Source organism: Anomaloglossus baeobatrachus, chromosome 8 (assembly GCF_048569485.1).
Source record: "Anomaloglossus baeobatrachus isolate aAnoBae1 chromosome 8, aAnoBae1.hap1, whole genome shotgun sequence".
Classification (NCBI taxonomy): domain Eukaryota; kingdom Metazoa; phylum Chordata; class Amphibia; order Anura; family Aromobatidae; genus Anomaloglossus; species Anomaloglossus baeobatrachus.
This window is the reverse complement of record NC_134360.1, coordinates 409568-424191: the sequence shown is the minus strand read 5'-3', so window position 1 is coordinate 424191 and position 14624 is coordinate 409568. Positions and strand designations below refer to the sequence as shown.

At 53.6% G+C, this 14624-nt stretch overlaps 1 protein-coding gene across 1 annotated transcript in view; it reads right to left on the bottom strand.

Annotated features, from left to right (window-relative positions):
- NUP210 (nucleoporin 210) overlaps positions 1-12403 on the bottom strand; it is a 315482-nt gene extending 303079 nt beyond the window's left edge. Inside the window, exon 1 of the mRNA XM_075321239.1 lies at positions 11680-12403. Within this exon, the coding sequence (XP_075177354.1) occupies positions 11680-12173 (494 nt within the window). The 5' untranslated portion in view covers positions 12174-12403. The remainder of the gene's footprint in view (positions 1-11679) is intronic.
- Between the last annotated feature and the right edge of the window lie 2221 nt (positions 12404-14624).

Below are 14624 nucleotides of genomic sequence, written 5' to 3'. Positions count from 1 at the left end.
GCGACGTCACACGGCAGTTGGCCAATAGCGGCGGAGGGGCGGAGATGAGCAGGATGTAAACATCCCGCCCACCTCCTTCCTTCCGTGTAGCTGCCGGCGGCAGGTAGGAGATGTTCCTCGCTCCTGCGGCTTCATACACAGCGATGTGTGCTGCCGCAGGAACAAGGAACTACATCGTACCTGTCGCTGCAGCGACATTATGGAAATGTCGGAGAATACACCGATGATACGATAACGACGCTTTTGCGCTCGTTCATCGTATCATCTAGGATTTACACACTACGATGTCAAAAGTGACGCCGGATGTGCCTCACTTTCGATTTGACCCCACCGACATCGCACGTGCGATGTTGCAACGTGCAAAGCCGCCCTTAGGCCGGTTTCAGACATCCGCGTTTCAAGTATGTGTGACATCCGTTTTTACCAACCCCTTTAAGAAACCTTTATCAGTTTGGGTTTTTTTTTTTTACAAATAAAAAAAAAAAAGTAACAGATGAAACTATTGTAAAAACTGACACATTATGATTCAAAACAAGATCAGAAATTGGTCCATCTTTTCACATTTAAAGGGGTGTTACACGAGGTGATATCGCTAGCGATATCGCTGATGTAAGCACCCGCTCCAATCGTTTGTGCGTCACGGGCAAATTGCTGCCCGTGGCGCACAATATCGTTAAGTCCGTGTGACGACTCCTACCTGCCTAGCAACGTCGCTGTTGCCGGTGAACTGCCTCCTTTCTAAGAGGGCGGCTTATGCGGCGTCACAACGGCGACACTAAGCAGCCGCCCAATAGAAGCGGAGGGGCAGAGATTAGCGGGACGTAACAGCCCACCCACCTCCTTCCTTCCGCATTGCCGGCGGCCGCAGGTAAGCTGCAGTTCGTCGTTCCAGCGGTGTCACACGTAGCGATGTTTGCTGCCTCGGGAACGACGACAACCTGCAATCTCAACAATCACTGATTTTTTAAAAAGGAACGACATGTCAACGATGGACGATAAGGTGACTATTTTCCATCGTTAATGCTCGTTCGTTGCTGTCACACGCAACGGCGACGCTAACAATGCCGGATGTGCGTCACGGAATCCGTGACCCCGGCGATCTATCGTTAGATACATCGCTGCGTGTAACGGGGTTAGGAGGACTCTATAGCTCTGGTACACACATGGGGCAGGCACAATAGGCCCATGAACAGTTGAAACCAGAAGTTTCCCTCCACTCTCTATAGAGACACATCTGCAGGTTTTCCCCTCCGCTCTCTATAGAGACACATCTGCAGGTTGTTCCCTCCGCTCTCTATACAGACACATCTGCAGGTTTTCCCCTCCGCTCTCTATACAGACACATCTGCAGGTTTTCCCCTCCGCTCTCTATACAGACACATCTGCAGGTTTTCCCCTCCGCTCTCTATACAGACACATCTGCAGGTTTTCCCTCCACTCTCTATAGAGACACATCTGCAGGTTTTCCCCTCCGCTCTCTATAGAGACACATCTGCAGGTTGTTCCCTCCGCTCTCTATACAGACACATCTGCAGGTTTTCCCCTCCGCTCTCTATACAGACACATCTGCAGGTTTTCCCCTCCGCTCTCTATAGAGACACATCTGCAGGTTTTTCCCTCAGCTCTATACAGACATCTGCAGGTTTTTCCCTCTGCTCTCTATACAGACACATCTGCAGGTTTTTCCCTCAGCTCTATACAGACACATCTGCAGGTTTTTCCCTCAGCTCTATACAGACACATCTGCAGGTTTTTCTCACTATCTGACATGAAATCAGAACAAAATTTCCAGTTTTAGGTCAATTAGGAACCAAAATTATTTTTATAATCTATAAATTCAATGCATTACTGCGCTAAACATTCAAACATATGTAGACCATATTTTCCAGTCATTTTGTGATCAGGAAAAATTGAGAAGCATAAAAAAATGTGTTGTTTAGCCCCTGATGCTTTAAGGTGCATTATCGTCCTAGTGAGTGAAAAATAATGATCAATTAGGGTAATAATAATATAGAGTACAATCAATGGCAATCGATGTTTGTGAGGTAAATCCTGGGATATGAAGAGGAATTATGACTAGAAGTCATAATTGCTCTCATCACTCCCTGGCAGTGCCCCCCCTCCCTTCTTGTTCTCAAATGTCCAGCATCTGTGGAGGTGTCACATCCCACTTACACCTCCAACAGCCATCTCCTCTGATATGGAGATGAGATGATGTGAGGACAATGGACCCAGGATGACTCCCTGCCGTCACCCTGTAACAAGAGTTGTATCTCATTAGCAAGGCTTGGAAGTAGCCAGACAGAACGACTCCAGTAAAAAATGGTTCATATCTCGCAAGCCATATCTCCGATAAATATGGCAACCATAAAAATGGTGTTTGCGCAGGCGGACGATGCTGGCACACCTTTTTTATGGAAGGGGGAGCTTGGGAAATACCCCAGGCGTGATATCAGCCATATGGGAACTCGTAGACAGGTCATGAGTCCCCTCGTTCTGTAGCTAAATTCATAACTGTCACAATGAGAGCATTGGCGTCCGCCTACGACGCTCCCAGGCAAAGTTATGGCCAATATCCCCTTTGCTGGATAATTCTGATCCATGCAGGGGGAGTGGCAGTGCTTCCCTGTGAGGTCACTAAGGTAGGAGGGGACCTGGATCTGCCCAGGTTGATAACCCTACTTCGGCCATTTTCCAGGGTTCTTCTCGCTGGGGGCACGTGCAGGAAACATCTGTGGGAGTTCCTGGAAACCTGGTCTACAGCGCCCCCCTGTGGCCAGACGCAACAAGGTAACTGCTGGAACTGTGTATGCCTGTTTGTAACCCATGCTTTGACTGTAACTGTACTCTGACATAACTGTATATTCTGTAGATTCCCTATTGTATATATTGTAGTTTCTAGTGTGCTTTAGGCGATTAAATTATATAATTAATCCTGGGCTGTTCTGTTATCTCGATCTTGAATCCCACGTCTGTGTGTTCGGCTAATAGTTACCGTGAAGCGGTTGGTGGCAGCGAGTTGTGCCAAGGATTATTGTGGGGAGGCCAGTGAGATTCGGGAAGATATTATATATTCCGCCCGCGGAGGTCGGGGGAATATATACCCTACTCTCACCGGGGACCCTTCAATAATCGGCATAAGTAGTATAGCGGCCTCCTTGCTTATTGTCGGGCAATTCCATAATTGGCCTGACTATAAGAGGGGCGCTAGAGAGCGCATCACGTGCTCTGTCGGTCGGGAGGTATAAAGGAGGGGTGACCCCCCACTTGTTACCCCCCGATTGTGACGTACTGGTAGCCAGCGCGGGGGATTTCTGAGTGACCCCCCCCGGTGGTTGTGACATATTGGTGGCATAGCGGTGGGATCGAGATAATAGTGTGTGTGAGTGTGAGACCCATACTCCCAGACACTAAAGACTGCCTGCAGCAGCTGTGGCTGCTGGGGTCTTCAGACCAGCTCAACACTAGAGTGTCAGAGTGCAGATACTGTAAGGTGTGTGGAGGCATCAGGTGTCAGTTCTGTGTCAGTGACCAAAAGTCTGCAAGAATGGCTGAGAGCACCAGGAGCAAAGCCAAAGGAATGGCCGATGCTCAGGCCAGAGACGATGAGGAGGTTGTCCACGAGCCCTCCAGGAGCTCGACGCCAGAAAGCCGTTCTGCCGAGGACATTGCACAACCTGGCACTGCTGGACAAGATGAGGAGGAGCTCGCCCAAGGTTCCTCAACGAGCCAGATGCCAGCCCTCCGCTCTGCAATGGACAGTGAAGCACCAGGCTCCGCAGCGGGCCGCAGATCACCACGTGCCATTCCACCGAGCCTGGGAGGCTCGGATAGCCTTCTTCAAATGGCTATGGCCCTTCTCCAGGCTGGAGACCGGGATACCTACGAGATACTCATGGCAGAGCGCAGGGCAGAGCGGCAGGCAGCGCGTGAAGAGCGCCAGGCAGAGCGTGAGGCTGCGGAGCGACGGCAACAGGCAGACCGTGACCACCAGCTGCAGCTAGCTCAGCTCCGGCCCTCATCAGCCACACGTGACCTTCAAGACACCAAACTTCCAAAGGTCCGTGTTGAGGACTTCCCAGTGCTGGAGAAGGATGGAGACTTGGACTCTTTCTTGACTGCTTTTGAGCGGACTTGCTTGCAGCACCATCTGAACAAGGACCAGTGGGCCAAATACCTGACCCCCCGTTTAAGGGGTAAGGCCCTGGATATCCTTGGGGACTTGCCTGCTGAGGCAGATCAGGGCTACGACACCATCAAGCGGGCCCTGATCCAACAGTACAACCTCACTCCAGAGTCCTACCGCAAGAAGTTCCGGAGCCTACAGAAGGGACCAAAGGACTCCTGGGCTGACCACCGGCGGGCACTTGCCCGAGCTGCCGACCACTGGACCCAAGGCCTGCAGCTTTCCACCGGACCGGAGATCCTGGACTTGTTCATCACGGAGCAACTCCTGTGGAACTGCCCTGAGGATCTCCGCCAGTTCATCCGAGACCAGAAGCCAAAGGGGTCCACGGCTACAGCTGCCCTTGCCGATGACTACACCAACAACCGGGCCCCTGAGGCCAGGAGAGCGACCACCAGCAGCACCTGGAGAGGGGGTAAGATGAATTCTGCGACTGCCCCACCTGCCCCTAGACTGCAGGGGGTGTCCCCCTCAACTCCCCTCTCCAGGCCCGTGGCAGAGCCAAGACGGTGCCACCAGTGCAACCTACCTGGACACTTCAAGGCCATGTGCCCTCAGCGTCCCAAGGCCCCGGCTCCGTCCCCGTCCCAAGGGCCGCCCAAGGTGTATTGTGTGGGTGGGGGTGGTGGTAGGTCCCTGGACAGCTTCCAACCTGTCACCGTCGGCCAGTCTGTGACCATAGGACTGCGAGACAGCGCCTCGGAGGTGACTCTGGTGCGGCCTGAGATGGTGTCCCCCCAAGACTTGATCCCTGGAAAAACCCTCGCTGTCTCCGGGATTGGAGGCATTGACCCGGCGCTGCCTGTTGCTGACATTTATGTGGACTGGGGCGCAGGGCGAGGGGTGAGGGAGGTGGGGGTAACTGATCGGATCCCTGCAAACGTGCTACTTGGGACAGATTTGGGGCAAATAACCTCCCAGTTTGGGCCCCAACCAAGGGCTGAACCTTCAGCCCGTACTGACATGACTCCTAACAATGTTAATGTGTTATCTATGAATGATGTAAGGGAGGAGGGAGTGAACTCTGATATTTCTGCTTGCATAGACACCATAGACACACACTCAGCTGCAGCTGTGACAGGGGAGGGGGTCAGAGAAAGGTGTGACAATGCCTCTACAAGTAACCAGCCTGTGAGCTGGGATCTGTTGCCCTCTGCAGGGATAAGCAGAGAGCAGGGTGCTGCAGGGGGAGGACCAGTGTGTGGGGTGGGGGCTACCACAGCAAATGTGGGGTCCCCAGAGATTTCACAGCGGGGTTCTGTTGCTGCAGAGGGGGAACAGGCAGGTGAGATTGGGGCCGGTCCAGGAGCGGAAGTGCTCCCAGGTAAGATCTCGGTGCAGGGTTCCCCCACAACCGGGGTGTCAGGAAGCCAGGTAGGTCTGCCTGAACCGGCGACTTGGTCAGGAACGGAGGAGGAGCAGGCACGACCCACGGTCGCAGCGGCTGTGGCCGCTGTCACCCGCAGTGGGAGTGCTGGAAGCCAAGGGGCCTCCCGGAGGTCCGATAGCTCTTCCCCTTCTGACCGAGTGGCAGCCGAGTCAGGTGGAGGCCAGGACACCGGTCCCGGGGTACTGACTGAAGATGTGACAGTCTCGTCGATTCTGGCCACATCTAGTCAGGGGTTTCAGGCAGCGTTAGAAGCTGACGACAGCCTGAAAGCTCTTAAGGAGCAGGCGGCACAGCCTCCCTCGGACTCGGACCCGGAGCGAGTGGTCTGGGACCAAGGACGGCTGTACCGGGCCACGGTCCAGCAGGGTTCACCGGAGGCGTGGCCCAGGGACCGACAGTTGGTGGTACCCTATCCGTTCCGGACGGAGTTGTTGCGGATCGCACATGAGATTCCGATGGCCGGACACCTAGGGATCGCTAAGACCAAGGCCAGGTTAAACCAGCATTTCTACTGGCCAAAAATGGGGGCCGATGTGGCTGCCTACTGCCGTTCGTGTGAAACCTGTCAGAGAGTGGGGAAGGCGGGGCCACACCCCAAAGCCCCACTAGTATCTCTGCCAATCATCGATGAGCCTTTCAGGAGGGTGGCTGTGGATCTGGTCGGCCCGCTGGCCATCCCCAGCAGCTCCGGGAAACGCTTCATACTGACGGTAGTGGACTATGCCACCCGGTACCCAGAAGCAGTGGCCTTGTCGTCCATTCGGGCTGACAAGGTGGCCACCGCATTGCTGGAGATTTTCTCCCGAGTGGGTTTTCCCCAGGAAATGCTCACTGACCGGGGGACCCAATTCATGTCCCAGCTGATGGAGACCCTCTGTAAGCAAGTCCAGGTGCGACATCTGGTGGCCAGCCCGTACCATCCACAGACTAATGGCCTGTGCGAGCGGTTCAATGGCACCTTAAAGCAGATGCTTAAGATGTTGGTCGACTCCCATGGGCGTGACTGGGAGCGGTATCTCCCACACCTGTTATTTGCTTACCGGGAGGTTCCACAGGCCTCAACAGGATTCTCACCGTTTGAGCTCCTGTACGGGCGACGTGTGCGGGGCCCCCTGGCTCTGGTGAAAGAGGCTTGGGAAGGGGATTTGGCCACCCCTGGAGTGTCGGTTATCGAGTATGTCATGCGCTTCCGGGACAAAATGCAGGCCTTGACGCAACTGGTACACGACAATATGGCTCAAGCCCAGGCCGATCAGAAGCGTTGGTACGACCAGAACGCTTGTGAGAGGACTTACCAAGTGGGTCAAAAGGTGTGGGTACTGGTCCCCGTACCACAGGACAAGCTTCAGGCAGCCTGGGAAGGCCCATACCTCGTGTACCAGCAGCTCAACCCTGTAACGTACCTGGTCACCCTGGACCCTGCCCGTGGAAGGCGGAAGCCCTTCCATGTGAACATGATGAAGGCACATCATGAGCGGGAGGCATGTGCGCTCCCCGTGTGCAACCTGCCCGAGGAGGGAGAAGCGGAAACCCTCTTGGATATGCTAGCCCAGGTTAGGGCAGGCGGATCCATTGAGGATGTGGAGGTTGGCCACCAGCTCTTGGAGGACCAACGGTCCCAGCTGTGGGCCACCCTACACCCCTTCCGGGGGTTGTTTACCAACCAGCCCGGAAGGACTGACTTGGCTGTCCATCACGTGGACACTGGGGATCATCCCCCGATCCGGCGTTCAGCATATCGGGTCTCCCTGGAGGTGCAGCAACACATGCGCCAGGAGATTGACGAGATGCTGAAGCTGGGGGTGATCCAGGCATCCAACAGCGCTTGGGCCTCGCCTGTAGTCCTCGTCCCTAAGAAGGACCGAACCACTCGGTTCTGCGTGGACTACAGGGGGCTCAATGCGGTCACGGTCGCCGATGCGTACCCAATGCCACGCATCGATGACCTGCTCGATCAGTTGGCCGGGGCTCAGTACCTGACCATCATGGATCTGAGCCGGGGATATTGGCAGATCCCCCTGACTCGCAAGGCCAGGGAACGCTCAGCCTTTATTACCCCATTTGGACTGTACGAGTCCACGGTGATGCCATTCGGGATGAGGAATGCCCCTGCCACTTTCCAGCGGATGGTCAACACCCTGCTCAAGGGACTTGAAGGGTACGCGGCCGCGTACCTGGATGACATTGCCGTCTTCAGTCCCACCTGGGAGGACCACCTAGAGCATCTAGCACAGGTGCTCAGGCGGATCCACCGGGCAGGTTTGACCATCAAGCCGGGAAAGTGTCAGCTGGCCATGAGCGAGGTCCAGTACCTCGGTCACCGGGTAGGTGGGGGAACGCTGAAGCCCGAGCCTGAGAAAGTGGAGGCCATCGCATCCTGGCCCACCCCCAGGACCAAGAAGCAGGTGATGTCCTTCTTGGGGACCGCTGGGTACTATAGGAGGTTTGTTCCATGCTATAGTAGCCTGGCAAAGCCCTTGACGGACCTCACCAAGAAGAAGCTGCCCTCTGCAGTCGATTAGACAATGGACTGCGAGACAGCCTTCCGGGCCCTAAAGGACGCCCTGTCCAGCCCGCCCGTGCTACAGGCAGCCGACTTCACGCGGCCGTTTGTAGTACAGACCGACGCCAGTGACTTCGGCCTCGGTGCGGTGCTCAGCCAGGTGGACTCTGCGAGCCAAGAGCACCCAGTCTTGTACCTGAGCAGGAAGCTGTTACCAAGGGAAGTGGCCTATTCTACAATGGAGAAGGAGTGCCTGGCCATAGTGTGGGCCCTGCAGCGTCTGCAACCCTATCTATACGGGCGCCACTTCATCGTGGAGACGGACCACAATCCCCTCAGCTGGTTGCACACCGTCTCTGGGACGAATGGGCGATTGTTGCGATGGAGCCTTGCGCTCCAGCAATACGACTTCACCATTCGCCACAAAAGGGGCCGTGACCACGGTAACGCAGACGGGCTGTCCCGACAAGGAGAGGTCGCGGACGGGCGCACGGGGGAACACCGGAGTGTGCTGCCCCCTAGCGCCCTCAAAAGGGGGGAGGTGTGAGGTAAATCCTGGGATATGAAGAGGAATTATGACTAGAAGTCATAATTGCTCTCATCACTCCCTGGCAGTGCCCCCCCTCCCTTCTTGTTCTCAAATGTCCAGCATCTGTGGAGGTGTCACATCCCACTTACACCTCCAACAGCCATCTCCTCTGATATGGAGATGAGATGATGTGAGGACAATGGACCCAGGATGACTCCCTGCCGTCACCCTGTAACAAGAGTTGTATCTCATTAGCAAGGCTTGGAAGTAGCCAGACAGAACGACTCCAGTAAAAAATGGTTCATATCTCGCAAGCCATATCTCCGATAAATATGGCAACCATAAAAATGGTGTTTGCGCAGGCGGACGATGCTGGCACACCTTTTTTATGGAAGGGGGAGCTTGGGAAATACCCCAGGCGTGATATCAGCCATATGGGAACTCGTAGACAGGTCATGAGTCCCCTCGTTCTGTAGCTAAATTCATAACTGTCACAATGAGAGCATTGGCGTCCGCCTACGACGCTCCCAGGCAAAGTTATGGCCAATATCCCCTTTGCTGGATAATTCTGATCCATGCAGGGGGAGTGGCAGTGCTTCCCTGTGAGGTCACTAAGGTAGGAGGGGACCTGGATCTGCCCAGGTTGATAACCCTACTTCGGCCATTTTCCAGGGTTCTTCTCGCTGGGGGCACGTGCAGGAAACATCTGTGGGAGTTCCTGGAAACCTGGTCTACAGCGCCCCCCTGTGGCCAGACGCAACAAGGTAACTGCTGGAACTGTGTATGCCTGTTTGTAACCCATGCTTTGACTGTAACTGTACTCTGACATATGTATATTCTGTAGATTCCCTATTGTATATATTGTAGTTTCTAGTGTGCTTTAGGCGATTAAATTATATAATTAATCCTGGGCTGTTCTGTTATCTCGATCTTGAATCCCACGTCTGTGTGTTCGGCTAATAGTTACCGTGAAGCGGTTGGTGGCAGCGAGTTGTGCCAAGGATTATTGTGGGGAGGCCAGTGAGATTCGGGAAGATATTATATATTCCGCCCGCGGAGGTCGGGGGAATATATACCCTACTCTCACCGGGGACCCTTCAATAATCGGCATAAGTAGTATAGCGGCCTCCTTGCTTATTGTCGGGCAATTCCATAATTGGCCTGACTATAAGAGGGGCGCTAGAGAGCGCATCACGTGCTCTGTCGGTCGGGAGGTATAAAGGAGGGGTGACCCCCCCCACTTGTTACCCCCCGATTGTGACGTACTGGTAGCCAGCGCGGGGGATTTCTGAGTGACCCCCCCCGGTGGTTGTGACAATGTTTACCTGTCACAGGTGTCACACTGCCTATATATTTTAATCAAGGAACGAAAGAGAGCGCGAAAATGTTTTCAGACATTTTTCTTCCTTTCTGCAGTGACGTTCCCTCCATGTCATTAGTATTTGGTGGCATTGCCCTTACACTGTGTGACTTGGGGGGGAAACGTTTTGGAACCTTCCAGAAGCTTCTCACAATAGTTGGTGGAATTTGGGCCGATTCCTCCTGACAGATCTGGTGTAGCTGAGCCGTGTTTGGAGGTCGCCGCTCGCTCCGGCCTTTTCAGCTTTGTCCATACATTTTCAATAGGACTGAGATCAGGGCTTTGTGATGGCCACTCCAAAACATTGACTTTGTTATGCTTAAGCCACTTTGTGGCCAGTTTTGGCAGTAGCTTCAGGTCATTGTCCATTAGGAAGACCCATTTCCGCCCAAGCTGTAAGTTCCTGGCTGATGTCTTGAGATGTTGCTTCAGTATTGCCACATAATCTTCTCTCCTCATAATGCCATCTATTTTGTGACTACCAGTCCCTCCTGCAACAAAACAACCCCACACCATGATGCTGCCCCCCCGTGTGTCACAGTTGGGATGGTGTTCTTAGCCTTCAAAGCTTCTCCCTTTCTCCTGCAAACGTAACGATGGTCATTATGGCCAAACAGTTAAATTTTAGTTTCGTCAGACCACAGGACATGACTCCAGAAATTAAGCTTTTTGCTCCTGTTGCATGTGCAAACATTAATGATTTTTTTTTTCTGTTTCTTTTGGAGTAATGGCTTCTTCCTGGCAGAGTGTCTTTTCAGTCCATGTGGATACAGTAGTCGTTTCACTGTGGATAGTGCCACAATATTACCAGCTTCCGCCAGCATCTGCACAAGGTCTTTTGCTTTTGTTCTTGGGTTGATAGGCACATGTCTGACCAAAGCATGTTCATCTCTGGTGCACAGAACCCGTCTCCTTCCTGAGCGGTATGATGGCTGCACATTCCCATCTTGTTTGTACTTGCGTACAATTATTTGTACAGATGAATGAGGCACCTTCCGGTATCTGGAAATTGCACACAAGGAGGAACCAGACTTGTGCAAGTCCACAATTCTCCTCCTGATTTCTTGGCTGATTTCTTCCAACTTTCCCCATGATGCTACACAAAGAAGCCGTGTGTTTCAGGTGTGCATTACAATACATCCACAGGTGTGTCTCTAATTAACTCAGATGTTGCCAATAAACCTATCAGAAGCTTCCAAAGACATGACATCATCATATGGGCTGTCCTATATTGTGTAAAGGCATAGTACTCTCAGTGTATGGAAACATCTGACTTTGCAGAAAGTAATAAAAAGCCTGAAATCATTCTCTCTCTCAATATTGTGGCATTTTGCAAAAAGATCAATTAGGAACCAAAATTATTTCTAAAATGGGAAAGGTTTATTCTGAGTTCATGTTCAGGCCAGGCACCGTGGCTCCACGGATACGCACGGGCCAGGCACCGTGGCTCCACGGATACGCACGGGCCAGGCACCGTGGCTCCACGGATACGCACGGGCCAGGCACCGTGGCTCCACGGATACGCACGGGCCAGGCACCGTGGCTCCACGGATACGCACGGGCCAGGCACCGTGGCTCTAATATATATATATATATATATATATATATATATATATATATATATATATATATATATATATATATATATATATATATATATATATATATATATACACACACACACACACACACACACAGGACCGGCACTCACCATTTGTAGCAGCCCTCTGTGACCTCCAAGGTGAAGTTTATCCTGGTCCCACGGGTGAAGGGCAGGAGGACTTTGGGGATATTCAGTTTGGACGATGAAGAAATCTGCAGAAGTGTGAGGAAAACAACTCCAAGCGCCCAACAATGCCTGTGCCCCATGCCGGAGGGTGTGCGCCCCATGCCGGAGAGTCTGCGCCCCATGCCGGAGGGTGTCTGCCCCGGGCCGGAGGGTGTCTGCCCCGGGCCGGAGGGTGTCTGCCCCGGGCCGGAGGGTGTCTGCCCCGGGCCGGAGGGTGTCTGCCCCGGGCCGGAGGGTGTCTGCCCCGGGCCGGAGGGTGTCTGCCCCGGGCCGGAGGGTGTGTGCCCCATGCCGGAGGGTGTCTGCCCCGGGCCGGAGGGTGTGCGCCCCATGCCGGAGGGTGTCTGCCCCGGGCCGGAGGGTGTGCGTCCCATGCCGGAGGGTGTCTGCCCCGGGCCGGAGGGTGTGCGTCCCATGCCGGAGGGTGTCTGCCCCGGGCCGGAGGGTGTCTGCCCCGGGCCGGAGGGTGTGTGCCGGCTTCTCTGCCCCGTTCTCAGAACTCTGCAAAAACGAAAGTACAAGACAGCGCCGCCTTCAGGGCTACAGTGTCCGGGGGCTTCTTCTCCAGCTTCTTGGGTCTACAGCTTGCAGTGTGTACGGGAGGACGGCTGGTTATCGGCTCCCGCCATGTGTTTCATCACCTCCTCCTGCCCGCACCGCTATCTGGGAGAAAGAGCCGTAAAGAGAGAGGGAGGGCCGTGTGCAGTACATACACCACACAGCGCTGTCACCTCCACACTGCCATATACTGTACATACACCACACAGCGCTGTCTCCTCCACACTGCCATATACTGTACATACACCACACAGCGCTGTCACCTCCACACTGCCATATACTGTACATACACCACACAGCGCTGTTACCTCCACACTGCCATATACTGTACATACACCACACAGCGCTGTCACCTCCACACTGCCATATACTGTACATACACCACACAGCGCTGTCACCTCCACACTGCCATATACTGTACATACACCACACAGCGCTGTCACCTCCACACTGCCATATACTGTACATACACCACACAGCGCTGTCACCTCCACACTGCCATATACTGTACATACACCACACAGCGCTGTCACCTCCACACTGCCATATACTGTACATACACCACACAGCGCTGTCACCTCCACACTGCCATATACTGTACATACACCACACAGCGCTGTCACCTCCACACTGCCATATACTGTACATACACCACACAGCGCTGTCACCTCCACACTGCCATATACTGTACATACACCACACAGCGCTGTCTCCTCCACACTGCCATATACTGTACATACACCACACAGCGCTGTCACCTCCACACTGCCATATACTGTACATACACCACACAGCGCTGTCACCTCCACACTGCCATATACTATACATACACCACACAGCGCTGTCACCTCCACACTGCCATATACTATACATACACCACACAGCGCTGTCACCTCCACACTGCCATATACTGTACATACACCACACAGCGCTGTCACCTCCACACTGCCATATACTGTACATACACCACACAGCGCTGTCACCTCCACACTGCCATATACTGTACATACACCACACAGCGCTGTCTCCTCCACACTGCCATATACTGTACATACACCACACAGCGCTGTCACCTCCACACTGCCATATACTGTACATACACCGCACAGCGCTGTCACCTCCACACTGCCATATACTGTACATACACCGCACAGCGCTGTCACCTCCACACTGCCATATACTGTACATACACCACACAGCGCTGTCACCTCCACACTGCCATATACTATACATACACCACACAGCGCTGTCACCTCCACACTGCCATATACTGTACATACACCACACAGCGCTGTCTCCTCCACACTGCCATATACTGTACATACACCACACAGCGCTGTCACCTCCACACTGCCATATACTGTACATACACCACACAGCGCTGTCTCCTCCACACTGCCATATACTGTACATACACCACACAGCGCTGTCACCTCCACACTGCCATATACTGTACATACACCACACAGCGCTGTCACCTCCACACTGCCATATACTGTACATACACCGCACAGCGCTGTCACCTCCACACTGCCATATACTGTACATACACCGCACAGCGCTGTCACCTCCACACTGCCATATACTGTACATACACCACACAGCGCTGTCACCTCCACACTGCCATATACTGTACATACACCACACAGCGCTGTCACCTCCACACTGCCATATACTGTACATACACCGCACAGCGCTGTCACCTCCACACTGCCATATACTGTACATACACCACACAGCGCTGTCTCCTCCACACTGCCATATACTGTACATACACCACACAGCGCTGTCTCCTCCACACTGCCATATACTGTACATACACCACACAGCGCTGTCACCTTCACACTGCCATATACTGTACATACACCACACAGCGCTGTCACCTCCACACTGCCATATACTGTACATACACCACACAGCGCTGTCACCTCCACACTGCCATATACTGTACATACACCACACAGCGCTGTCTCCTCCACACTGCCATATACTGTACATACACCACACAGCGCTGTCACCTCCACACTGCCATATACTGTACATACACCGCACAGCGCTGTCACCTCCACACTGCCATATACTATACATACACCGCACAGCGCTGTCACCTCCACACTGCCATATACTATACATACACCACACAGCGCTGTCTCCTCCACACTGCCATATACTGTACATACACCGCACAGCGCTGTCACCTCCACACTGCCATATACTGTACATACACCACACAGCGCTGTCACCTCCACACTGCCATATACTGTACATACACCACACAGCGCTGTCACCTCCACACTGCCATATACTGT